This window comes from Bombus vosnesenskii, unplaced genomic scaffold (assembly GCF_011952255.1).
Source record: "Bombus vosnesenskii isolate JDL3184/JDL3185 unplaced genomic scaffold, Bvos_JDL3184-5_v1.1 scf7180000013351, whole genome shotgun sequence".
Classification (NCBI taxonomy): domain Eukaryota; kingdom Metazoa; phylum Arthropoda; class Insecta; order Hymenoptera; family Apidae; genus Bombus; species Bombus vosnesenskii.
Genome location: NW_022882987.1, coordinates 2,673,979 through 2,697,039, shown reverse-complemented (window position 1 = coordinate 2,697,039; position 23,061 = coordinate 2,673,979). Strand labels below are relative to the sequence as shown.

General features: G+C 32.0%; 6 protein-coding genes across 15 annotated transcripts in view; 4 read left to right on the top strand and 2 right to left on the bottom strand.

Moving 5' to 3' along the window:
* LOC117236667 (adipocyte plasma membrane-associated protein-like) overlaps nucleotides 1-1,746 on the top strand; it is a 2,909-nt gene extending 1,163 nt beyond the window's left edge. The window contains exon 4 of the mRNA XM_033499803.1: nucleotides 63-1,746. Within this exon, the coding sequence (XP_033355694.1) occupies nucleotides 63-1,164 (1,102 nt within the window). The 3' untranslated portion in view covers nucleotides 1,165-1,746. The remainder of the gene's footprint in view (nucleotides 1-62) is intronic.
* LOC117236673 lies at nucleotides 1,633-4,965 on the bottom strand. 2 transcript variants are annotated; one of them, XM_033499818.1, is made up of 6 exons: nucleotides 4,836-4,965; nucleotides 3,201-3,309; nucleotides 3,055-3,114; nucleotides 2,782-2,983; nucleotides 2,609-2,715; nucleotides 1,633-2,542 (listed from the first exon to the last, which is right to left on the bottom strand). In XM_033499818.1, exons 2-6 carry the CDS (start codon nucleotides 3,270-3,272, stop codon nucleotides 2,279-2,281), a joined length of 705 nt encoding a protein of 234 aa, XP_033355709.1. In that variant the 5' UTR covers nucleotides 3,273-3,309; nucleotides 4,836-4,965; the 3' UTR covers nucleotides 1,633-2,278. The 2 variants fall into 2 exon arrangements, with proteins under 2 accessions (XP_033355709.1, XP_033355708.1); XM_033499817.1 differs by lacking the exon at nucleotides 4,836-4,965 and adding an exon at nucleotides 3,841-3,963.
* Nucleotides 3,926-5,404, top strand: LOC117236670. Of its 2 annotated transcripts, none has more exons than XM_033499815.1 (3): nucleotides 3,926-4,067; nucleotides 4,148-4,371; nucleotides 4,623-5,404. In XM_033499815.1, exons 1-3 carry the CDS (start codon nucleotides 4,032-4,034, stop codon nucleotides 5,362-5,364), a joined length of 1,002 nt encoding a protein of 333 aa, XP_033355706.1. In that variant the 5' UTR covers nucleotides 3,926-4,031; the 3' UTR covers nucleotides 5,365-5,404. The 2 variants fall into 2 exon arrangements, 1 of the variants encoding a protein (XP_033355706.1); XR_004493892.1 differs by having other exon boundaries at nucleotides 3,932-4,067; nucleotides 4,133-4,371; nucleotides 4,623-4,877.
* Nucleotides 5,379-23,061, bottom strand: LOC117236665 (RNA helicase aquarius). The gene is made up of 15 exons (XM_033499799.1): nucleotides 22,625-23,061; nucleotides 21,910-22,546; nucleotides 21,637-21,815; nucleotides 10,336-10,449; nucleotides 9,886-9,989; nucleotides 9,682-9,793; nucleotides 9,386-9,599; nucleotides 9,042-9,090; nucleotides 8,733-8,968; nucleotides 8,261-8,648; nucleotides 7,929-8,177; nucleotides 7,491-7,848; nucleotides 7,145-7,401; nucleotides 5,932-7,066; nucleotides 5,379-5,849 (listed from the first exon to the last, which is right to left on the bottom strand). Exons 1-15 carry the CDS (start codon nucleotides 22,706-22,708, stop codon nucleotides 5,619-5,621), a joined length of 4,347 nt encoding a protein of 1,448 aa, XP_033355690.1. The 5' UTR covers nucleotides 22,709-23,061; the 3' UTR covers nucleotides 5,379-5,618.
* On the top strand, nucleotides 11,819-17,313 carry LOC117236669 (probable G-protein coupled receptor Mth-like 1). 6 transcript variants are annotated; one of them, XM_033499812.1, is made up of 9 exons: nucleotides 11,821-11,988; nucleotides 12,293-12,346; nucleotides 12,418-12,505; nucleotides 14,546-14,804; nucleotides 15,187-15,479; nucleotides 15,573-15,651; nucleotides 15,730-15,890; nucleotides 15,992-16,229; nucleotides 16,363-17,313. In XM_033499812.1, exons 3-9 carry the CDS (start codon nucleotides 12,421-12,423, stop codon nucleotides 16,559-16,561), a joined length of 1,314 nt encoding a protein of 437 aa, XP_033355703.1. In that variant the 5' UTR covers nucleotides 11,821-11,988; nucleotides 12,293-12,346; nucleotides 12,418-12,420; the 3' UTR covers nucleotides 16,562-17,313. The 6 variants fall into 6 exon arrangements, with proteins under 6 accessions (XP_033355705.1, XP_033355699.1, XP_033355703.1 ...); XM_033499808.1 differs by having other exon boundaries at nucleotides 11,820-11,988; nucleotides 12,334-12,505; XM_033499813.1 differs by lacking the exon at nucleotides 12,293-12,346.
* Nucleotides 18,827-21,594, top strand: LOC117236668 (probable G-protein coupled receptor Mth-like 5). Of its 3 annotated transcripts, none has more exons than XM_033499806.1 (3): nucleotides 18,827-19,129; nucleotides 19,219-20,141; nucleotides 20,266-20,918. In XM_033499806.1, exons 2-3 carry the CDS (start codon nucleotides 19,346-19,348, stop codon nucleotides 20,916-20,918), a joined length of 1,449 nt encoding a protein of 482 aa, XP_033355697.1. In that variant the 5' UTR covers nucleotides 18,827-19,129; nucleotides 19,219-19,345. The 3 variants fall into 3 exon arrangements, with proteins under 3 accessions (XP_033355697.1, XP_033355696.1, XP_033355698.1); XM_033499805.1 differs by having other exon boundaries at nucleotides 19,214-20,141; XM_033499807.1 differs by having other exon boundaries at nucleotides 18,827-20,141; nucleotides 20,266-21,594.

The following is a 23,061-nucleotide window of genomic DNA, read 5'->3' as shown; positions in this document are numbered from 1 at the left end:
TAATTTAGTTTGGTATTTAATAAGTATAATATTTATATTTATATGTAAATACTTCTTTACAGGCTTATTCGATATAATGCAGCAACAAAAAAAAATGAAGTATTAGTAAAAAATATAGGATTTGCAAATGGTGTCTTATTAAGTGATGATGAAAGCTTTCTGATTGTACTAAGTACTCTTAACTCATACATTATCAAATATAATATAAAAGGTTCAAAAGCTGGACAAAAAGAAATCTTTGCAGAAGGTTTACCTGGTCTACCTGATAATGTACATAGTGATGGGCAAGGAGGCTTTCTAGTAACTTTAATTTTCACTGTAGATTCTGAACATCCTCTTTTAGTTCAATCTCTGATACCACATCCACATATAAGGAAAATGTTATCAAGATTACTTTATTTAATAGAAGCTCCATTTAAATTATTGCAAGATATTTATCCAAATTACTATTCAGAAAGAGTTTTACATACAGTAGGTTCATTTGATCTTTCAAAAAATACAGCATTAAAGAGTGATTCAATAATACTTAGGATGGATAAAACAGGAAAAATTTTGAATGTTTTATACTCAGAAGATATTACTGAAATTTCTAGTGCTTATATACATAATGGATATTTATGGTTTGGTTCTCCTTGGAATGAATATATTATGAGGGTCCCATTGAAGCAAGCATTTCTAGATTTAGCACTTAATACAAAACATTCAGCTAAGAAGGAACAAAAACAGGAAGAACCGCTTTTAACAGTTTCAGCTACACCAAATATTAAAGTAGAAGCAAAATCAACAAAATCAACTGTTAAACAAGAAGCAACTACAAAACTACCTCCGAAATCAACAGTTAAGGCACAAACAACACAAAAACCAAATTCAGATGCAACAAGACCAAAGGAGACCATACAGAAGTCTACAACGTCACAACCTACTACCACCAGTACCACTACCACTCCAAAACCAACAACATCATCACCTAAAGCATCTGGAAAAGATTCAAAGGAAATTAAGAAAGATAAATCCAATTCACAAGTTAAACCTGAATCATCAGAACAAAGCAATGAAGCAAGAATAAAAACAAAATCTGTAGATTCTGTAAAAAAAAATGATCATGAAACTCAGACTGCAAAATCCAAACCTATGAAAAAAAATGAAGATTCTACTAAAAAATAAACCAATGTGTACAAGTTGAAAACATCAGTCCAAATTTAAATTAATACTCATTGTATTATTCTATTCCATGTTAAAAGTTCTACATATTCCAAACATATCGATTTATTTGTTAGGTTTTATGAAATTATAACGTACATATTTCATACACATTTCATTCCTTACCGGTGTAGGATTTAGTTTTTACTTATACTTTCTAAACAATGTTCCAAAAAAGGTGATATTTAAAGAATTCTTTTATTTTATTATATATTAGTTTTCATATGTCAAATCTGTATATAAGATTGAGAATGGTGTTGTTTCTGTAAAACATTCCATATTATGATATATATACTAATATAATATTTAATACAAACACATACATATATACTGATATATGTATATGCGTGTGTATGTATGCATTTTGTAAGTTCTAATTTTATTTAACTGCATAATGAAGATGAGGTCCAAATAAAAAGAAAAGAGAATCCATTTTGTTATGGGCGGTTATATTGTTTTGATATGAATTAACATTCCAGAACAAATTGTATAATAAAACTATTAAAATAATTGTTCTATAAATAAAATAATTTATATTAGAGATCACATTTGCTTATAAATTACACATTTAATTCAAATGTTTTCTGTGATTATAAAGATACCATGTGTGAATCTTCCATTAAATTTTTAATTTCTATTTTTGTATATAATCTAGGATATTTTTCTACTTCGAGTATAATACATATTATACACAATATATGTATGAAAATAACAATAATGCATTACTCTTTGATGCAAAATGTTTGCAGATATATTTGTCTTTAACTGGGTATTATATATGCAGATTAATTTTGAACATGAATGGTGTTAAACAATGTTCTTAATTTTATATAGAATTTGGTAAGGTTGTATAACTGATATAAAAATAAATGTTTGCTTTTTTAAATATTGTCTTTTACTTCTATGATTTTGGTTATTGCTCCTCCAGAAACAAGCTTAAAATTTTAAACCTTTAAGTACATGTTTAAAACTGCTATATGTTTACTATTACTATAAATATTTTTAATATATTACAAAAAGGTATATAAGCTTTTTTTAAATTAAGATTTATAGAATTAGAAGAATTAAAAACCTGTAGTTAAATATTAAGTTGTTGTGCTATAAATGTAGGCAGTATTGATTTCAACTTATTATTTAAATTCTGTTGGATTCGCCATAAAATCGTAGGATTTTTAACAAAATGCCAGTGTCCATTTCTTTTATTTTGTGCCCATTTTTGTGCTTTCAATAAACACTTATGATAGCTTACGATGTCTTTATCTTGTATCAATGTCTTTGGAGAATCTTTTGCTACTATAGCAAAACCAAGTTTTGCTAATTCTTCACCAATTTTTATTTGTTTCTATAAAATTTAATATTGTGAATTGGTGCACTGAAAAAAAGAGCAAGCTTAACAATTCCTATTTACCTCATTTCGCTCTATAGATACTATACAAGTTACATAGTCCTTTTCCGTGGCTAAAGGAATGAAAGTTATTTCTTTTCCACTAACAATTGTTTGCAACCAACTAATACCTAAAAGCATGTTTTTTATTTTATTAGAGTAATAAATTTTCAAATGTTTAATTCATCATTACCTACCATTAGCTGTTACATCAAGACCAGCTACTTTAATTGGTAAATATGTCGGACTACTTAGTCGAGGCAAAGATATTAATGGTTTGTGATCAACCATTAAAAGTGTACCATAATTTGGTTCTATATGTATCACAGTACCCTGAAGTTGAACTTTTTTTTGTAAAAAGTGAGATGGTATGCTGGATGGTTTTCTAAATTTGGCAAACTAAAAATATGACAATAAAAGATACAAAACGTAGAAATAAATGAAACATTATTAATATTTATTATACATACAGGTCTAATTCGATAGAGTGCAATCACTAAGCTTATACTAGCAATTCCATAACTGAATATCTGAAATTAAAAATCAATTAATATAATTATATTATATACATAAAAATAATGTTTGTGTGTAAAATAAAATGTAGGTTAGAACATACCTTCAACGTTTTGGTGTCTGTTTCGCTAAAAATGATAAATCTTTCGAAAATATTTGGCTTTTTCTCTGACATTATTACTTTTATTTTTTCTTTAAAGGCAGTATGGTACCTGAAATACGTCTATATGAAAATACTTTATCGCGTATATATTTGACGAAATATTTAATCATCAGTTATTTTTACATAAATTCTTCGATTATAAAAAGCTTAAAATAGCGAATGTTCGTACATTTCTCATATGAAAATGTTTAATTTCGCAGATACATATATAAAATTTTTAATTAACATAAAAGATACAAACATTTATTTATTATTTAGTTCCATTAAGATCAATATTTCTATGAGAAATATATTATTAATAATTCATATTATACCAAGTAATAATATTGAATTTAGATCTAATCTAATGCATGAAATAACGCATTAAATAATTTATGTATGTATCAAAGTTAAATTTCAATGAAGTGATATCATTTCTTTATAAAATAAAAATTATTTTAAATAAATGATACAATATAGTTTTATCAATTTTTCATATATAAATTTTGTATACTGTATAAAAATTTATGAATTCTGTTAATAATTATAAGAGAAATTTTTCTTCTGTTTACACAATATCTTAGTTAACTTTCATGTTCACATATCTGACATGTGTGAGTCGGTGCATTACGTTGACATAATACTGGAGCCAAGGTGACAAGCGGCGATATTAAAAAGATCATCGATAGAACTTCTTGAACAAATTGAAAACAAAAAGCCCGTGAAACAATAAGAGCAAGTAACTCACGAAATAATAATCAAATTATTAATAATTTACAATATATTTTAAAAATGTTTCGTGATGGTCAATATTTGGAAGTAATTAAGGTATCTCATTTAACAGCTGCTAACAGCTGTCAATAGACGATCTTGCATCTGCACAAGTAAAACAGAAGCTGTGTTCGTAGGCTTCGAATGATTGTTTAGTTACGGCTGTTGTTACTGTTCAAGAGAAGACTATCAAAATTAAAGAGAAAAAGGTTTCAACTAATAAATGGCTTGATCTCGAGGATTGGGTGGCACTGTATAAAATTTTGGAGAAAGCAATTTTGCGCAATGTTCAAACAGAAGGATCGCCTCAGAATTTTAAGAAATGCAAATGTAAAAAATCTACTCGACAATTGGAAATCACGTAAGCAAAATCATTTTATGTTCGATATTAATTTCAATTTTACTTAAGTTATGCTATTTTTCATATATATTTATTTATATAAAATATAAATAAAGTAATTTATATAAAAATTATATTAATTTTTAATATTACATATAAAAATATTGCCTTTAACCTATTACATTACAATTTAAAAAATATATACATCAATGGTTACATCATGATATATAATTATTGTTAGTTATTTACATAGATATTTTTACAAACTATAGATATACATTTGAACCATCAGAAAGTATAAAAGATGTTACATCGTTACCTACTATTAGAGTAAATGTTTCCCCAGCAAAGAAGAAATTAGAAAAGTCGGAATTGCCCAAAGTAACAATAGAGAAAAAAGATATTTTGAATCAAATAACAGAAAAGCCAGTCAGGAAGACTTCCAACCATATACATCAAAAAGACAGTAAGAATACTTTACTCACAAAATCAGGAAACAATGATTTAGTAGCGAAGGAATCGATTAACACAAAAAACGATAGAGTTAAAAGATGTCTACCAGTTGACAATCTGAGAAATGATATCTTAGAGGAGTATGTACCAAACGCACCTGTGGCGAAAAAGTTATGCACGAACCTGAACTATATACCAAGTAGAAAGAGTACATTGGAACAAATCCAAGTATTTTCAAATGAATATTCTCCTATAGTATCGGATAATAAGAGCGTAGCGGACGTAGTTCGATATGTACCAAATTCCATGGATTCATCAAAAGTATCTTATGAAACGTATGAACCTAGTGGTACAACCATTCTAAAACATCCTGAAGAATACATTCCCAATTCAAAGGGAATTAAAGCATCTATCGAGGAATATTATCCAGATTTTACTAGTAAGACGATGAAATTTGATGACAGTTATGTGCCGTCAAGTGTTCAACTAACTAACGAAAATTCGAAAAAGTTACTAGAAAGGCACAAAAAATTACAATCAGAAAAACACATGTTAAGATAAAAATATTAACAAAGTGAAATATGAATCTATTTATCTAAAACATTTTTAAAACGAACATAAAATACATAAAATATATGAAAATCAGAATATGATATTTTTTAATAAATATAAATATTCTTTAATCTTACTATAATAACTTTCGACATCATGTCAATGTAATAATAATGTATAATTTTAATAAAAAAAGAGTATTTTTAGTAAAAATATTTGTTTATTATTACTTAGTGCTCATTTGTAGATGTATGAGCTTGTCTCTAACGATCACTGCCTTCATTTTCCGAAGTTAGGTCCTCAACTAAATTTTTAATTAATTCAAATTTTGGTTCTTTATTCTCTTCTTTTTTGATATTTTCCTGCTCATCCTCCACTTGATTAATTTCTTCATCATCCGTATCATCATCTGCTCCAGGATGGGCAGGAACTTTGTAAGATGGACTGTTAGGTGTTTGCATCATACCTGGTTTCTGCCATACTTTTTGTGATTCCTGTAATTAATTAAATGTTATTTATTGCTCTTTACTTAATTATGATATGAATGAATATAAAGAAAGTTTCTATATAACTTACTTTTATACCACTAACTTTTTCTATGTAATAATCATAGACAAATTTAGCCATATGAGGCATGTCTTCAATTTCCATTGGTGAAGTAGAGAGATTAGCATTATTAAGTCTCTCGGTAGGATAATGTTCTTGAGGAAGGAGCTGTAGTTTTAATGGCCGCTGCATTAGTTGAGCAAATGCGGGTGTTAATTCAAAACAGTTGTTAAAAAGAGATACTCTAGCAAAAACATAAAGGCCAAGACGCGCTCTTGACATAGCGACTACTAATCGTCGTGCATCTCGTAAGTGACCGACAGCTCGAGTTTTCACGAGAGATAGTAATATATAGTCGTTTTGTTGACCCTGGTATTTATCAACCGTTGTTACTTTATTTGGTCGACCTATCAAAGGATTGCTAGCACATCTTATGTTTATTACGTCTCTTATTAAATGCTTTTGTCCATTATAAGTAGTTAATATACTAATTTTGTCCGCTGGATAGCCAAGAAGACGCATGTACATAAATACAGCTACACAATACTCAGCTTCAGCGAGATTTTGATAAAAGTAGGCACTGGGTTCACTTTCACCGACTCCATTGAAATCTTCGACATTAATAAGTTGAAAGTCATATAAGAATCCAGCATTTGCCACTAAGTATTCCGGGCTATTTTCCACATGTGCAAGATTGCCCAATTTTTTATAACGCCAGTTGTATAAATTGCAAATGCTGGGTCTTGCACGACCTTGACCATCGAGGTCAACTGTAGGAACACCCAATCGTACAAATCTTGCAAAAAGAGATTGTTCCATATTTGAATATTTCTGGAAAGCCATGTTTTTAATAACTGGTGGTAACTGATGATGATCTCCTATCATTATCCAACGTTTCAATCGATTATATCCATCTTGTGGATTCTGTAGTAATAACGGTATAAAAGTTTCAATTTCTAAAATTTGAGCAGATTCTTCCATGAGAATGTTGTCGTATTTAAATCCCATGTCTACTAGTTCACGTCTTTTAAGAGCAGCATGAGTACAAGTCATAGCAATAACTTTTGCTTCTTTGACTAATAAATATTTCGATCTATCTAAGCCAGATCGTAATAACTCGAAAGCTCTAAACTCTTCTAATTGGGCAAAAATCCGCTCTATATATCTGCAAGAATGATATTTAATAAAAATTTAGTTATAAATATATTTTCTTATGCAAAATCTTTATTTGATATAAATTTACCGAAAACAACTGCATGCTATTTCAAGATCTTCTTCATACGAATTTCGTTTAAATAATGGTTTTGGCGCATTGTCAAAGAATTTATGAAATGGAAATTCTTCATCTATGATAAAAGCAGCAGGTGCATTATTTCCTGTTCCCTGTCTTTGCTTAATTCTGGTTTCAAAGCGTTCCCATCTTGTGAGTATTTGATACATAAAAAAGTGTCCTGCTGTTTCGCATGTATATGCGACATCACCTTTTACGTTTAAAGATTCCTAAAACCATTAATTTTGTACATTTTATACATGTAAATCATATGTAATAGATATAATACATATTGTAGTTCATATTGTAAATTACAAACCTGTAATCTTTGAACTTCCATTAAAAGATCCAAACGTTTAGCTAGAACATAATTAACTCTACCGTATCTGCTGAAATCTTTCTCAGTTTCTAGCGCTTCTTCGCCATGACCAAGACGCAATAAATGTCTTTCATCTATATCAAGTGCCATGATTTTCTCAAAAAGTTGATTCAGTGCTTGATTAGAATGTGTAACTATAAGGGTTCTCTGATTCGGGAAATTATGATAAAGATTTGATATAATTTGAACAGCGACATCCGTTTTACCAGTACCAGGAGGACCTACAACAAGCGTCAATCCTGGTTGCATACCTGCACGAATGGCTTCGACCTGCGTTGGTGTAAAAGGAATCTGATTTCTGGAATGAAATTGTATATAATATTATTATACATAACTTTTACTTTATCACTAAAGAAGGAAAAAAATAGTTCCTCATACTTTTTTGGTTCATTAGCTTTATAAGGGCCTCTACTGGGTGGCACATGAGGTTCAATTTTGATAACTTTCTTTACGGTTTCAACATTATGTTTCGCAAGTACATCTTCAAATGTTAAACGAAAAGGACGTACCAATTTCGATTCATCATTGGTAGAAACCTTAATTTCATATTGAGGGAAGCTATTTTTTAAATGATTTATATCAAGAAATGTATCATTGAAATCCATTGATGCAATTTCATTTGGCATTCTATAAGAAAATAAAAATATGGAATATCTAGAGACTTTTAATATTATTGTATATTTTAAGTATAATATCTGTATCTGATGTACCTAGAATAACGAGCAGCACCAGGATCACCATATCCGAGAATTATGTCATGCAACCAATAGGGTACGACGCATTCTGTATTCATAAGCTCTCTTATCGTTTCCAAAACTGCTTTGAAATTATTCTCTTTAGGTTTACGTCTCATTATGATGTTAAAACTTTCATATACATCTTCACCACCATGGCTAGCATTATCCATATCAATTCTATATTGATTACAATCTAGCCAAACTCTATACGTGCGAGTATCTCCAGGTAAAATCGGGCGTGGTTCAGGTCCATCTTCGATTACTCTACCGTTTGAATCTAACATACCTTCAACTTCACATCCTCGTACAGTTGTTAATCCAACTTGTGGTACAAAAGGTACTTTGTGACTGTATTTTGTACCTGCATGTTAAATTATTGACTTAATTGCCTTTTTAATTACATGAAGTACAATAAAATAATTAAAATTATTTGATGAAATCTTACCGATTGGGTTTTGTGGTTTAACTGTAATGAGGAAACAGACATCGTGTTTCCGGAGGTTTTCCCATTCAGACTTAATTTCTTTACGAACACTTAAATTTATTGTGACATCAGCACGTACTCTGGATGGTCTTTTCTCGCCAATATTAGGTTTCGCTACCTCGACTACAGCAAATTGTGTAATAGGTTGAGCCATTCTAGCCCAACCGCCAAAGTAAACACCACCATCTTCGGCTCGCCTAGATAAAATACATTATATTATTAATAATATACTTTTTAATGGTTTCAGTTTATTGAAATATGGTAATTTACCAAGGGCTTAGTCTGCTCACAGCATCTTCGATATCTTGCCGTATTTCATCTATAAATATTTCATATCATTATTTACTGTACTATATTACAGGATGATTTTTTCGCCAGTTGATTCAAATGAAATTATTCCACAGTGATAACATTATGCTAATCTAAACATATGATTTAATATCGCAAATCGATAATGGCTCTGTGTTAGGTCAGAGACGATTACGTGTGTGTATATCCATGAAATAAAAATGAGAGTGTTTATCCGCGATATGATTGGCGACGTTGGTTTTGTATCAACTAGTGAGAAGATCATCTTATATTACTTCAATTAATTACATTTATTCTATACATACAAGTTGATTCAAGTCGAAATAGATTGAAGTTTCTCAGTAAATAATCGTGCAGAGTAAGAAATTGCAGATTCAATTTTGGCAAAGCTAAACAACCTTCGCCAGAAAAATATTCTGTCGGTACAATACTCTCGTTCCAAATGATCTCTTCTGTTGGATAAAGTGGCATTTCATTGAGCTCCTCTAACTGAGAAGCTCTACGCTCGTGACGTGAAATCTAAAGTTTATATTATTCACAATGTTAAATCTATATTTTCTATTCTTCCTTCTTTTACTAACTTTCTTTTTACTTAACTTACCAAAAGTTCTCGAAGAAAGTCTATATCATACCGGTACCAATTCTCATCTTTCTCGCGTTCTTCCGATGGTACCAAACTGAGGTAACTTGCAATTGATCTTAGCTTCTCTTGACTGAAAATTCGCATAGAGATAAAATATGAAAATGATTTATAATTCTTTAGAAAAGCGTACAATAAATAAGATACAAATTGTAAAGAGATTACCTGAGTAACCCGAAGTGTTTATAAAGAGCTTCTCTCGTATCAACGCTCGCCACATTCGCCAACGCAAAGCTTCGTAAGTCCGGGAACTTCGCAAAAACTGCTTTCTGTGCACAGTTTGAATTTTGTTTGTTGGTTTATGCTTTTGTACTCCTTTGGTTTTAATATGTGAACGCCCATTCTAACGAGAACGTTGATGATTTGACAAATGATGCGGAAAAATCGTTTCAATAATGCATAACTCGAAAGTTGAATACTTATTTACAAGAATTAACATATCAATTAATAGCAAGACAAGTAATTTTGTCATTTTCATTATTTGATAAGAAAGAATATTTTATTTCTTTTCTTGGAATTGTCTACTTCTTTTCGATAAAAAGAAAGATAAAAAAGAAATTTAATTTTTAAAGCAATAGTTTCTTAAGCGTTCGAAATATATGTTATGTTTCATACCTGAAGCGAAGTAATTTTAGTGTAATGCAATTGTGTCATATCGTGATCAGTGAGGGGGTCGCCGCTTTCTTCGTTGATTTCAAACCTCGCGTAAAACTTCAACATTTCTAATAGCTGTAAATCGAATAAACAAATATAATCATATATATCAAATATAATCAATAATATTTATCACACCATAATGTGATAAATAAAAATAAATGTCTATGATAAATAAATATGTAGACTATTAAAACTATGCAGATTCGTAATACGTTACTTCGTTTGACACTATTACTATTCACAAGTGATTTCCGATGTCACTTGCTATTGTTTAATTATTTTTTATGTTTTATTATGCATATATCGAATACTAATCCATTTATTTAAGGTACAGCCTATCCCTTAATGAGCTTTCCGCTGTTTCTATCAATTATTACTTTATAAATACACATATCTATGTCCATTCAAAGTTCACCTCGGTAGAGATTGATGAAGCAACAAGACTGTTTAATCATTCTCCACGACGAAAATATTACGCAAAAAAATACCATTACAATGAATGAAGAGACGCCTGCAAATCAATTATATTTGCGAGTGCCAATGTGGATTAAATGTAACAATATTCAAGGCTGTGTCAGTTGTCCAAGGTTATAATAAACCATGTCTCGTCAGAAAAATCCTGTGAATATATGCGTAGCACGCTTTCTACATTATAACGTACGAATAAAATCAACATGACATTAATTTGCTATTAGCGTATTAAACTTATAAAATCTTATCTTGCAGTAGTTTATTTAAGCTTTGACCTTTCGGTCTTTCCGTAATTTATGATAGGTGGATTATGGATGACTAACGAGGAATACTGCCCTTCCTAATTAATATTTCCATCTACCATTTCGAAATTGGAAGAAACCTAAGTTTTACCGTTAAACTGCGGTTGTTAATGCATTTATAGAAAATTTTAAGGTGAGGCAATTTTTTGGATACGCGAAAAATATACAAAATATCCTAGGTAAAGTATGCGTTACAGTAATCGGTAGATGAAACAAATCTTTATGTAAGTTTCGCTTGTTTTTTTATTATGTTGGTAAAAATATGAATTTATAAATGCATAACTATGTATAAACATCCATTTTTCTATGCCAGCATTATCTCTTTCTTTGTTCATTTTAAAATACTTAATTATTGTTTCGTAACAGCCTGTACAATATAATTTTACTTAAAAGATAAACAACATACGGGAAACTTGAAATACATCAACGTATCTTGGATAGTTGGAAAAATATTAGAGATTAAATATCAATTAAGAGGGACAGAATAGCTAAGGAAACGTAGAAGATGGGAAGAGGATCGTAAATTAGAATAAAGGCATCGGTGAACCTGTTCGACAGGAACCCATTCTCCTCGTGAGGATACAAAGGCACACTGAACACTGCACTGGTTGTAAGCCAGCCAAGAAATCTGTACTTCGACCACAGTGGGAGTATCTTATATCTCGGACCGGCTCATCAATGCTTCATCTACAATTGTTCAGTACCACGCGTAACGCAAGTGTGTCAACGTGTCTGTCTGGTTATCTGCCACTTCTTCGTTTTACAATCTTCATTTGTCGTACGAGTAGATCGAGTAATTCGTTCTAATAGTGAATGGAAAAACTAGTGGCTATAGAAGGTGACTGTTCTTTCTTCTTTTTCTTTAAGAACCGATCGAGATCAGTTTTTCGTCGATACGAAAGCGCTTCGTGTTTCGGTACAGTTTTTCTTAAATCAAGAATCCAGATGGTGAAAAGCTATATCCGCTGATAATTTACATTCTAACGTTGTATGTTTATCAAACGAGACAAGAGTATAAAATTAGACAAATTAATATGCTAAGACCAACAGAATTAATATGCTAAGTCGAGCTTAAATAGCGAAGGCTGTTTTTGATCGGTCCCAAGATTGATCTCTAAGATTTTGTTTCAATCTTTCATCAGACAACAAAAAAGACGATCCTTATTTTGAACTTCTGCGACAATAAAGATTGCCAGGTATATATGATTAATGGGATTGAATTGATTGGTTATTTGGTGAATTTTACTGAAACAAGCTCGTTTTGCAGTAGATGAAAAGCAATGTATTAATAAAAATCAGAGAGATGATGCTGAATGTGAATTATAGCAGGCGTTCGGGCACATTGCCAGTCAAAGGTACGTAAAGCTCTACTGATTGGATTATTCTGATTTTTATTCTTTGTTTATCTCCCTCTGTGTGTGTGTAACCACACACACACACACACACACATGCATATTCTATTCAGCTGCGTTAAATATTAACTCAACTACTCGTCGGGTTTTTAATTCACTGTTCGTGATATATTTTGAAATTTTGTCTTGTCTTTTGAATAGATTTTATTGAGGAAAGGTATGTTGTTGTAGGCATTCTGAAGATGAATACTAGTTAATACTTGGACTGAGATAAATACTAAGTATTAACTTAATTACTCATCGAGTTACTTGGAAATTTTGTCGAATCTACTGAATAGATTTCATTGAGAGAAGGATATGTTGTTACAAAGTACGTCACAGATATTTCGAATACTAGCTAATAGTTTGCCTTAGATAAATAACCAAACAGGCCTTGGATTCGTATAGATTTTGCGTTGTAACGAATGTTTGACGCGTAACACGTTGGGAGGTTTTGTTTATGATAGATTAAGACGCATGTGTGTTTTTAGGAATTTCCAACGAATTATTCGACGGAATGACGATGTAGGTTTTCTCGTTCGAGGAAGAAACATGAAATTTTACATGCAAAAACACGTGTTGCATCACGCGAGAAAAGAGAAAGAATTTACATGTTTGTTATTTTCCTTCTCTCGTCGATCACGGTTAAAGCAACTGATAGAAGGAAAGTGTCGAAGCCAGGGGCAGTAAAAATCATAGATACGCTCTATGTGCGTCAGATATATTGAAGATGTATGGCAAATAACGTTATCGCCAATGATTAAATCATTTCACATTACTAACTTCTGTTACTTCACGAAACTATCTTTAATAAATAGGAAATTCTATAAATACGAAGTCTGCAATACTTGATTCTGCCATTCTCGCGCGTGTTTAGCGAACTTTTCATTCATCTTCTTTATGAGAACCCGATGTTTATTACTGAATGATACAAATGAAATGCAAATGAATACAAACATGTATCAATTTTGAGATATCGATAAAATCGTTTTTTTTCTGATTGTACTCATTTAAGTAAAATATAACATAACATTGTAAAGTATTAGAAAATGACGATACAAATAATACTTCATTAACGTAATTTGAATAAATTGAATTAGCCGCATTGATACCATAGCAATCGTAAAAAACAAGAGAAAACACGTGCTGCACATGGCTCAATGAAAAAGAGCAATGGTTCGTGCAGGCATTGAGGAAGCTAAGAAAAGGGCATAAGGAGCATTCTCGCTAACAGAAGCACAAACATCCCTTTTCTTTTTTCGATCCAGTCATTTCATACTGCATACGTGCATAACAACCACCAGTGAACTATATTACTACAACTGCGTCTTTTTAAACGCGAATCTCTTTGTTTCCCAGACCGAACGTGCTCGATATTCAATTACCGATAACGAGAACAATTTTCTGCAATATATCATATCTTATCGAGAACATGGAATTAATCATTTTGTTAAATACATTGTTTATAATCTTTTTACGCGTGCAGAAAAAGAAGCATCGACCTACAATGAATATTAGAATGGAAAAGATGTTCTCTCTCGTCTTATTCCTTCTAAGAATTATTTGCCTTCATTCTGACATCGTTAACAATTTCATCATATTACCACTCATTTTGCTACCAAACTAATAAGATCTTCCTGAAACATAGAAAAGATAAAATATTGGAATCGTTGTGATATCATAGCGATATTCGTGAAATCCCTTCAAAGCTTTCAGATTGTATCGATACATTCGTGATATTCGTCACGAGTGCCACAAGTTCGAAGTAAACGGGCGCCTTTACGTATCAAATATAAATACGTTTTAATACTCATTTATATACACAAAGATCGGACGATGGAGATTCTCGCTAAAAGTACTTGAAAACGATCTTTATAGTGCCATATATGTAGCAATAACAAGTGTGTGCTTCAATATATAATAATTGATATAATCTACTTAGTTTTCATGAAGAGCGAAACTTTCACGATCGAGTGTGACTGAGGATGAATTACCCTTTTCTAGGGTTGCTATGGATCAGTCTATTAATGTTGGCGATCACATGGAGTCAGGCGAAAGACAACAATTGCTGTTCGGATGGTCTCATGTGGTTACATACGCTGAATTGTTCTGATGGCAACGCGATTAATCTCGCGTGCTCATTTGGTTGGTACATAGTCAATCCTGAAATGTACACGTCCGATAACTTCACTATAATCGAGGAATATGGGAAACCGTGGCTGCAGTTTGTAGACACGGTATCCTCAAAAATAGAAGCAGAGAGGTAAACGATGTGTTTCAGTTGCATTTCTTTCAGTGATGTTTGCAATTTTTTTCAAGAAGTTTGTTTAGTCCTCAACTGTTATCGTTGGGTCATAGGGGTCCATAACAGTTCGCTCATATATCTTAATTTGTGTAGTGTTTATCACATAAAACACAGAATAAAAGTTGAAATAAATGAATAACTAAATTCTCGTGGATCACGATCCAGCAACACTAATCGATGAAGATAATCCGTGAAATCGGCATAATACTGTTTGTTAATATTCTTCTTTCTATTCTATTTTTAAAATATGAATAAAACAGAATTTAAGCTTATTTGACACTTAAATATGTTAAATTTTATGCACTTTTTTTGTATATCCCTAATTTAATTAAATATTCAGGTTCTGCGTGGCAAGAAATCCGAACAATGGTGTCAAAATTGCTTTGGTATGCACGGATACCGAATACGACGGTATCCAATGGAGAAACACATTGTTCTGCACCCTGAGTATCATATCGGCCATATTTTTGATCATCACCTTGGCAGTTTATGTTTTGCTACCAGAATTAAGAGAGATTCAAGATAAAGCAATGATGGCTGTAGTCACGTCATTAACAGTTAGCTATATCATCCTTTCCATTCAGATGTTGAGGAACTCGCACGATGATGATTATCATATATGTGTCTCTCTAGGTACGACATGCTGATAATCATTTGTTTATTTATATCACAATTACTCATTTACATTGTACGATTTTTAAATCAATAATTCATTTATTCTTCTAGGATTTATTTTATATTTCGGTTTTATGGCTGTTTTCTTCTGGTTAAACATCGTCTCATTCAATATATGGAGAATAGTTTGGTAAAACCAATAAAGTCGATAAAAACATTTAAAGATCTAGTTCATTCATATTCATCATTTGATTTGTTATTCCTACAGGTTTAAAGATTTCATGATCGGAGATAAAATGCTTTTTACTATTTATTCTATTATCGGCTGGAGTGGACCATTATGCTTATTAATTGCAATTTTGATTACTCATCACGTAGAAGGAAACCATCTGAAACCCGGTTTTGGAGAAAGTAGCTGTTGGTTCAATGGTAAGAACAATATCTTTCAAAAACTAACGATCTTTTAATAGTCTCCGTTATTATATATTAATCTTGTTATTGAATAACGACTATCGTCTATGTTTTTATAGGGCATGAACAAACGTGGGCGTATTTTTATGGCCCAATCAGTATTTTATTGACGTTAAACGTTATCTATCTCGGCCTAACTGGCTGGCGATTGTGGCATCAGTATCGTAACTATAGCGGAAGCAAATTACGAGTACTTCGTTTTAAATGCCTGCTTTACATCAAACTGATACTTTTCATGGGCGTAACATGGATTTTTGAAGTGCTTTCGTATGCTGATCATAGTAAACAAGATTTCTGGTAATTTCCATCATTTTTGTTTATCAACAAAATAAGTCACAATCTCGTCGAAGAAATTAATTTTCTCAATTGCTAAGATATAGTAGACACGTTGATGCTTGATTACATACTTTGATTCTTAATTCCAATTTAGGATACCGATGGATATAGTGAATGCATTACAAGGCTTTATAATATTCCTCTTGTTGGTTGGGACGCGAAAACGAGTGAGAAAGTTGTTGGCAAAAAAGAGACCTTGTGGGATTGGCTTTCCAAAATCTTGGGCAGCTTACGAGGATGAAGAGTGCGAGGAAGTACTACCTGAAGAAGTCGAATTATCGCAACATGATTAGTGTTTATAAAAATAACTTTGTTTCTTTTTCGTCGCTAATAACGTAACGTAATAAGACGTGTAGTTTCTTCTTATACCAATATATTCGACTAGTCGAAGATAATCATAAGTAATGACAATGAGACAAAGAATTACTTCTATTTAAGTAACATAGTCGTATAAAGATCGTATAGAATTTAATACTCTTTTAATGAATCGTCGTAAAATACGTTTTTTAAGAATCTCTACAAACATTGCCTAGTAACAAGTATCGCGTTAATTATCGTGTCATTTACTATCATACGATTTTTGCCGATCTGTAGATTAGCTAAAGAACAAGAAGGTTCACAACTCATCATGGCAATTTCGTGTAATCTAGTAATTTTATTATCTTCTTCGTAGGCGTCCGTATCAAACTTTCTCATTCTAATCGACTGACGCGACACTTCCGAGACGACGATTTATCTTACATCATCATGTACTTCTGACGTCTTTGAGTCATTAAAAACGTGTTAGTCGACAGATATCGCAAACGTTAAAACCACGAACGCTGGAGCACACGAAATATGAGCGTAAACATTCGAAGTTGCCAGAATACTTTTTACTACCATAACGAACAAAATGAAAGTGTTCTATCTTAAAATAAATATAAGAGACAAAAAAAAATGAATTATGTAAACAGCGTCAATTAAGTATGACAATAAAATTAAGCGTCATTTTTAATTTAAGCATTATATCCATTGGAATAAAAAAATCCAGGTAATTTTAATATTACTTCACGTAAGTTTTATATCTTTTCCTTTCTAGAAATTATATTTATGTCATGTAGAAATAGATAGATAGAATTTTCTACAAATTAAAAAATTATTTAATTAAAAAATTCAAAATAATCTACGGTGTGCAAAAAGAGGTAGAGTAAAAACTAAATTATCGTTGATACGCTGCATTGAACAATCGTATTTCTCGTTGCGTGAAGCTATTACGATGATTAAACAAAACAATCTGCACGAGTAATCAATTAATTTGTTGCACGAAGACATGATAAACGACAATAGCGCAAAACAACAATGACGTGTGTCGTAGTTACCCACATACTACTATGAGTAATGCTAGTATCGACATTGCAAAGATGAGGATTTGCATTGTCGTGATACACACACGAATGCAACGTGACGTTTTCCATGGCGACGGAACATGTTACTGATCAATATTTTAGCAACGCAAAGGTTGCTACTGCAGCGAGAAATGCAAAACTTTTAATACCTTAGCAGTGACTCGTGTGCAACACGATTCTTTGGACTTCAAGTTCGAATTACCGGCAATTTCAGAATATTTTTATTCTTTAATTTATATAGAGTAATATAGTATAACAGACAGTGAATTATTTGTAAGATGATTTAGACCTTAATTTGTACACGTATAAGATAATTTTCCGTCGAAAGATGGTTATTTATGTAGAGATTGATTGGCTATCCGTAACATTTGTAGCGTAGTCTATCTTGAACATTTTTTTTTGCTCATTATTCATAAAATATCTACGTTTGTATATTATACAAATGCGATAAGTTGCACTGTAAAAATAAACGTGCAAATAATAAAATAAATATGTCGTTAGCATAAATAAACATATTATGATACATGATAATCGATTTGTTACATTGAAAAAGATTTCGCACATCGATTTTCGTTGTAGTCAACGAGAATGAGTTGAATTGATTGAAAAATATGTCCAAATTAACCATGCAAAAAAGGAGGAAATTTTATGAACTTCCAATTATGACTATTATATTTCCTACGAATAAGATTCATAATTAGAAGCTGTGCGAAACCAAGAAACGCGTTGTAATTTCAAGAAGCGATTGTGCAATATGATACAGATATATACATATGTATGTACTTCCAGCATGTCTCTAGACCTGATTTCATTCCTAAACTATACTATAATAAACTATACCTAACAATTACAATCTTTTTCGTATACATATAGCTATTAAAATGTCATTTCACTGCTTCAAACCTGCTGATTATAAGTAGATATGTCACTATACCCAATTCCAGGGCCTGTTCTAGAGGCATGCCTCAAGATAAGTTTCATCCATAAGTTTCATCAAGTATTTAGAGGCCGCTTAAAAACTGCGAAACAAATCGCACGTATATAACAAAGCACCAGTTAATCGTATAAAGTATGAATACCATTGCATAAATGCTGATAAACGTGCTATAAATAATTATGTTATAGATGATTATATTATAAATATTCGGATCATACAGCAAATCGAACTTTTACAAGTTAAATTAACGCGAAGATACGAATATCGGAAGAAGAACCAACGAAGCCAAAATGCAAAGTAAACGAGAAAGGTAAAGATGAGTATACGAGAGGAGGGAGAGCGATGAGGCAGCCATAGGGAAGGGGGAAAGAGAGAAAAAGAGAGTAAGCAAGCCAGCGTGCGAGTGAACAAACGGAAGAGAAAAAGAGATAAAAAGATAGTGCAACAGAGAATGGAAATGGATGCGATGCGATGGCGGCGAGTATGGCAGGGGTAAGTCTCGCTAGGCGGGTAACTACTACCGCAGGCGGCATTGGCAGGTATGACGATGAACACACGAGTAGTCCTATTATCGTTGCGTTAAAATGAACGAGTGAATAACAACGCTGTTGAAATAACGTCAGGGTAGCCATCACGAAATCGATCACGAGCAACGCTAAACTCGGCCACGGCGGAAAGTTGGTTGACGAATGAATGCACGGAACCAATGTATGGTAACAAAGACGCGAGAGTAGGAACGGTGCCGATTCGATGACATGTATTATCTCGTGAGTGCGTTGCTTATCATCGTTGGTATACTGGGGAATCATCCCCTTCTTGCAAACACAGACGGGAAGGCAAATTTGATCAGCGTGGCGAAGTGTTGCGAGCACAACGAGCTTCTTGTAGACGACACGTGCACGCCATTGACGGAAACGAACGAGACGGAGTGGAGACCGGAATTCATCGAGGAGGTCAATGGTATATCAAGGAGCAAACCGGTTAAACCGAATTATCAACTGAAGATTGGAAGACCTAAGTGTCAACCCAACGAGCATCAATGGAACGTATATCATTATCGATCAGGCGAGGATCGGCTCGCGATACTGACAACTGGCGTGTTGCGACACTACACCACCGATTTGACAAAGGGAAAGCAAAATGAATATAATGGTGCATTTGGATTCGACAATGCAGATTCAATGGACGAAGATGATCTGGAGACGGTTTCTATTCATTATGATTATCCGTTCGGACATTATTGCGCTGACAAAGCAATTTTGAGCAGAGATCGACTGGTAGCGATGTACGCGATGATTTGCGTACCCGACGTAGTCGTTACATGGTCCGATACAAATTATTTGATGAAACATGCCATCGATCCCACCTTTCATGCTATATCGATAGCTAGTTATCTGGTTGTCGCGGTTGTTTATTTTGTTCTACCACAACTGCGTGATCTTGTGGGAAACATGATAACTAGTATGACTCTGTGCCTTATAGCTGGGCAATCTGCGTCTACCGTCAGGATTTTCACGGAATTCGGCAATCACATCAGTTTTATGATTGCCGGTATGAAATACATGAATAGTCATAAATATTCAAGCTATTCATGGAAAATTAAATTTCAATTCCAATTAGGATATCTTCGATTGAAAAATGCTTAACTTTTTACGAGAATATTTCTTTCTTTCAGATACCGTCATGTATGTCTCCTTGCTAGCTGCATTTTTCTGGTTGAACGCCTTGGGTTACTACGTATGGAGCACTTTCCGTTCGCGAAACGTATTTTTAAGAGTAACTGACGGCAGAAAGTACTGTTACTATTCTACGTATGTTTGGGGTTCGACGGTTTGCATAGCGGGCACTGCGATTTTTGCACACTTTGCCTTAGAAACTAATAAACCTGTCGTTGGTGGAAAGATATATCCACCTCAAGAAACAATCGGTTGGCTCGGTATTTCCGTATTATTTACATCGATCGCATTTACGATAATGATTGATTTATCTTTCGTATTAACAACCGCGAACAGGATTAAAAGAATGAGCACATACGGTCGAATTCATCATAAAATGAAATACAGCTTTAGAATGTTCGTTTTCCTGTTTGCGATAATGAGTACCGGTTGGCTATTATTCCTGCTATCACGACTGAATTACGAAGCGTTAGAGTATTGTCATATCGTTATTAATTTGCTACAGGCAATTTTAATACTATACGTTTGCGTATTTGGACAAAGAAGGGTTACATTCTTACTTGGTAAAACATGCAACTGCTGTAATTCAGGCGAAAATATCGAGGGCCTTGATTGGGGCGAAGAAATGACTGCCATTAACGCAGGATATTAAACAATTTTTAAATCGTATAATCGATTATGAAATTCGATCTCAAATGAAATAATTTTGTTCTATGAAAGCGTTGTATTTTGCACATTTGATTGAACATATCAAGTGAAAAACATATTTAGCAATGATAGTCTATTTCACAAACCAGTGCTCGACAAGGAATATATCATATTAGTTCATATTAACAAATACATGTTTTATTACGGCAGGAACATAACGTCCATAAATAGTAAACTAAGACATTGTATATAATGGTATTTAATTAAAAGAATTTTTAAAATCAACAAAATTATATTATTCTAGGAGAATATAATATTTATATGTATCATTTTTGATAGATTCATTGCTTTTTACATACAAACTTAAATATATCTATACTAAATATGTATTTATCTATTTGAATAATTTGGAATTTATAATCATAAGTGCCTTGAAACAAAATTTTTTATGCCTTACGAAAATGTGCACTTATCTGTATAAAATATAACATTAATTGCAAAATATATAAACATCCATAAACATTATCATTGCATCTATCATTTCTTATAAAAATATCATCTTCTAAGGAATTTTTTACTTTTAAGATATTCATATAATATTTATATTTGTACAAACATATGACTTTTGTAAATGGTGTATCATTTTTATAAAATCAATTTCAATATATCCTTTTATACTAGATATTTCTATTTATTTGAAAAACTTGAGAAATAAAACTTACCTGGCCAAACAATTCACCTTCTGGACGATGTAATAAATTGGATAGCTGACATCTCACTACCAAATGACAATCATCCATAACAGTATTGAAGAAACGTCTAGTTGGTAATAGAGCTTCTAAATCTATTACTAACTCAAGAAACCTTTCACAATATCGTACCTTATCTGGTAAGAGTGGTCCTATTGAGAAGTAAATAGCAAATTATAATATTGTACCACAAAACTATTTTTGAACAATATAAAACAGATTAGATTTTTATTTGGTTTAATTTACCTTCCTCCGGTACTGTTTCCAATATTGTCATAAATTTTATCATTAATCTGTGTAAAAATTTACGTTCCCACTCTAACTTTTCTTTACATTCAGGATTATCTTTTTTCATTATAACCTTCCAGTACTTTCTCCACTTTGGATATTTTCTAAACTCTAATTCTCTACGACCTTGTTGCAGTGAAATCCACATGGACAATGACACCAGCCGTTTTACTTCTTCTCTAACTAATAATACTTCCATGGAATTAAAACAATGATTCAAAAAAACGATCAATGCTGTTTGTTCTTTCAAATCAAAGTCCATTATACTGTCTTCAAGGCATGTCTCTAAGACTTTTTGGAAAAATTCAGAAAAATATTCTGGAAGTTTCTCAAATACTTTCCAAACTTGAACACGTTCTCGAAATTTTTCATTCACCATAACAACAATGGACATGGTATGAGCACGAGTTGCAATTTTTGTATTGTAATATGGCCATAGAAAATTTTCTAAATACTGACTGAACTCTAACATCATAATTCTTCGAATAGAAAATTTAGATGCACATATTTCTTGGATATAAATATCTTCTACTATTTGTGAACTAAATGGAAGATGTGAATCCATAGTATGTGGTGCCCAATATTTATTTGCAAGCTGTAATTATTTAATAAAATAGATGTAAAGAAAAAATATGTGTAATCCATGTAATAAAGTAGGTTTAACTATAAATACCTGTGTTATACGATCAGCATTAATCTGTTCCACTGTGGGAGCAGGATTATTGCTTTTAACTGTCATAGCGTTTTGATTTTCCATGTTGGGCCGTTGACTCAATTGACTTTAAGGTTAAGTTTAAGGTTAAGATTAAAAATTAACCAATGTTAGACATGATAACAAGTAATATGCATTTATGTAGTAAACTGTATACAGTCATAAAAATCATTTATTTCACTTTCTTTCCAAATAAATCTGTACTTACTACAATTATTCAGATTTACCAGTAACTATCAAGCAGCACGTACTCATATAAAATTTTTATATTTTCATACACACAGTACCACGATTGTGCATTGGCTAAGATAAAGCTCCAATCATTTCTGTTGGTTAAAGAGAATATTTTAAAGCGAAAAGTTAAATCATATGATTGGTACATTTGCAATTGTTGATTC

Coding starts and splice junctions, on each gene's coding strand:
- LOC117236668 (XM_033499807.1), top strand. CDS start 19,346: ATGTATTATCTCGTGAGTGCGTTGCTTATCATCGTTGGTATACTGGGG. Junction 20,142..20,265: donor CATCAGTTTTATGATTGCCG/GTATGAAATACA, acceptor TCTTTCTTTCAG/ATACCGTCATGTATGTCTCC.
- LOC117236673 (XM_033499817.1), bottom strand. Junction 2,716..2,781: donor TCTTGATGTAACAGCTAATG/GTAGGTAATGAT, acceptor ACATGCTTTTAG/GTATTAGTTGGTTGCAAACA. Junction 2,543..2,608: donor TATCTATAGAGCGAAATGAG/GTAAATAGGAAT, acceptor TAAATTTTATAG/AAACAAATAAAAATTGGTGA.
- LOC117236669 (XM_033499808.1), top strand. CDS start 12,421: ATGAAAAGCAATGTATTAATAAAAATCAGAGAGATGATGCTGAATGTG. Junction 12,506..14,545: donor GGGCACATTGCCAGTCAAAG/GTACGTAAAGCT, acceptor ACCCTTTTCTAG/GGTTGCTATGGATCAGTCTA. Junction 15,480..15,572: donor TCATATATGTGTCTCTCTAG/GTACGACATGCT, acceptor TTATTCTTCTAG/GATTTATTTTATATTTCGGT.
- LOC117236665 (XM_033499799.1), bottom strand. CDS start 22,708: ATGGAAAATCAAAACGCTATGACAGTTAAAAGCAATAATCCTGCTCCC. Junction 22,547..22,624: donor ATGCTGATCGTATAACACAG/GTATTTATAGTT, acceptor AAATAATTACAG/CTTGCAAATAAATATTGGGC. Junction 9,600..9,681: donor ACTTTCTTCGAGAACTTTTG/GTAAGTTAAGTA, acceptor TATAAACTTTAG/ATTTCACGTCACGAGCGTAG.
- LOC117236670 (XM_033499815.1), top strand. CDS start 4,032: ATGTTTCGTGATGGTCAATATTTGGAAGTAATTAAG. Junction 4,068..4,147: donor AATATTTGGAAGTAATTAAG/GTATCTCATTTA, acceptor CTGTGTTCGTAG/GCTTCGAATGATTGTTTAGT. Junction 4,372..4,622: donor ACTCGACAATTGGAAATCAC/GTAAGCAAAATC, acceptor TACAAACTATAG/ATATACATTTGAACCATCAG.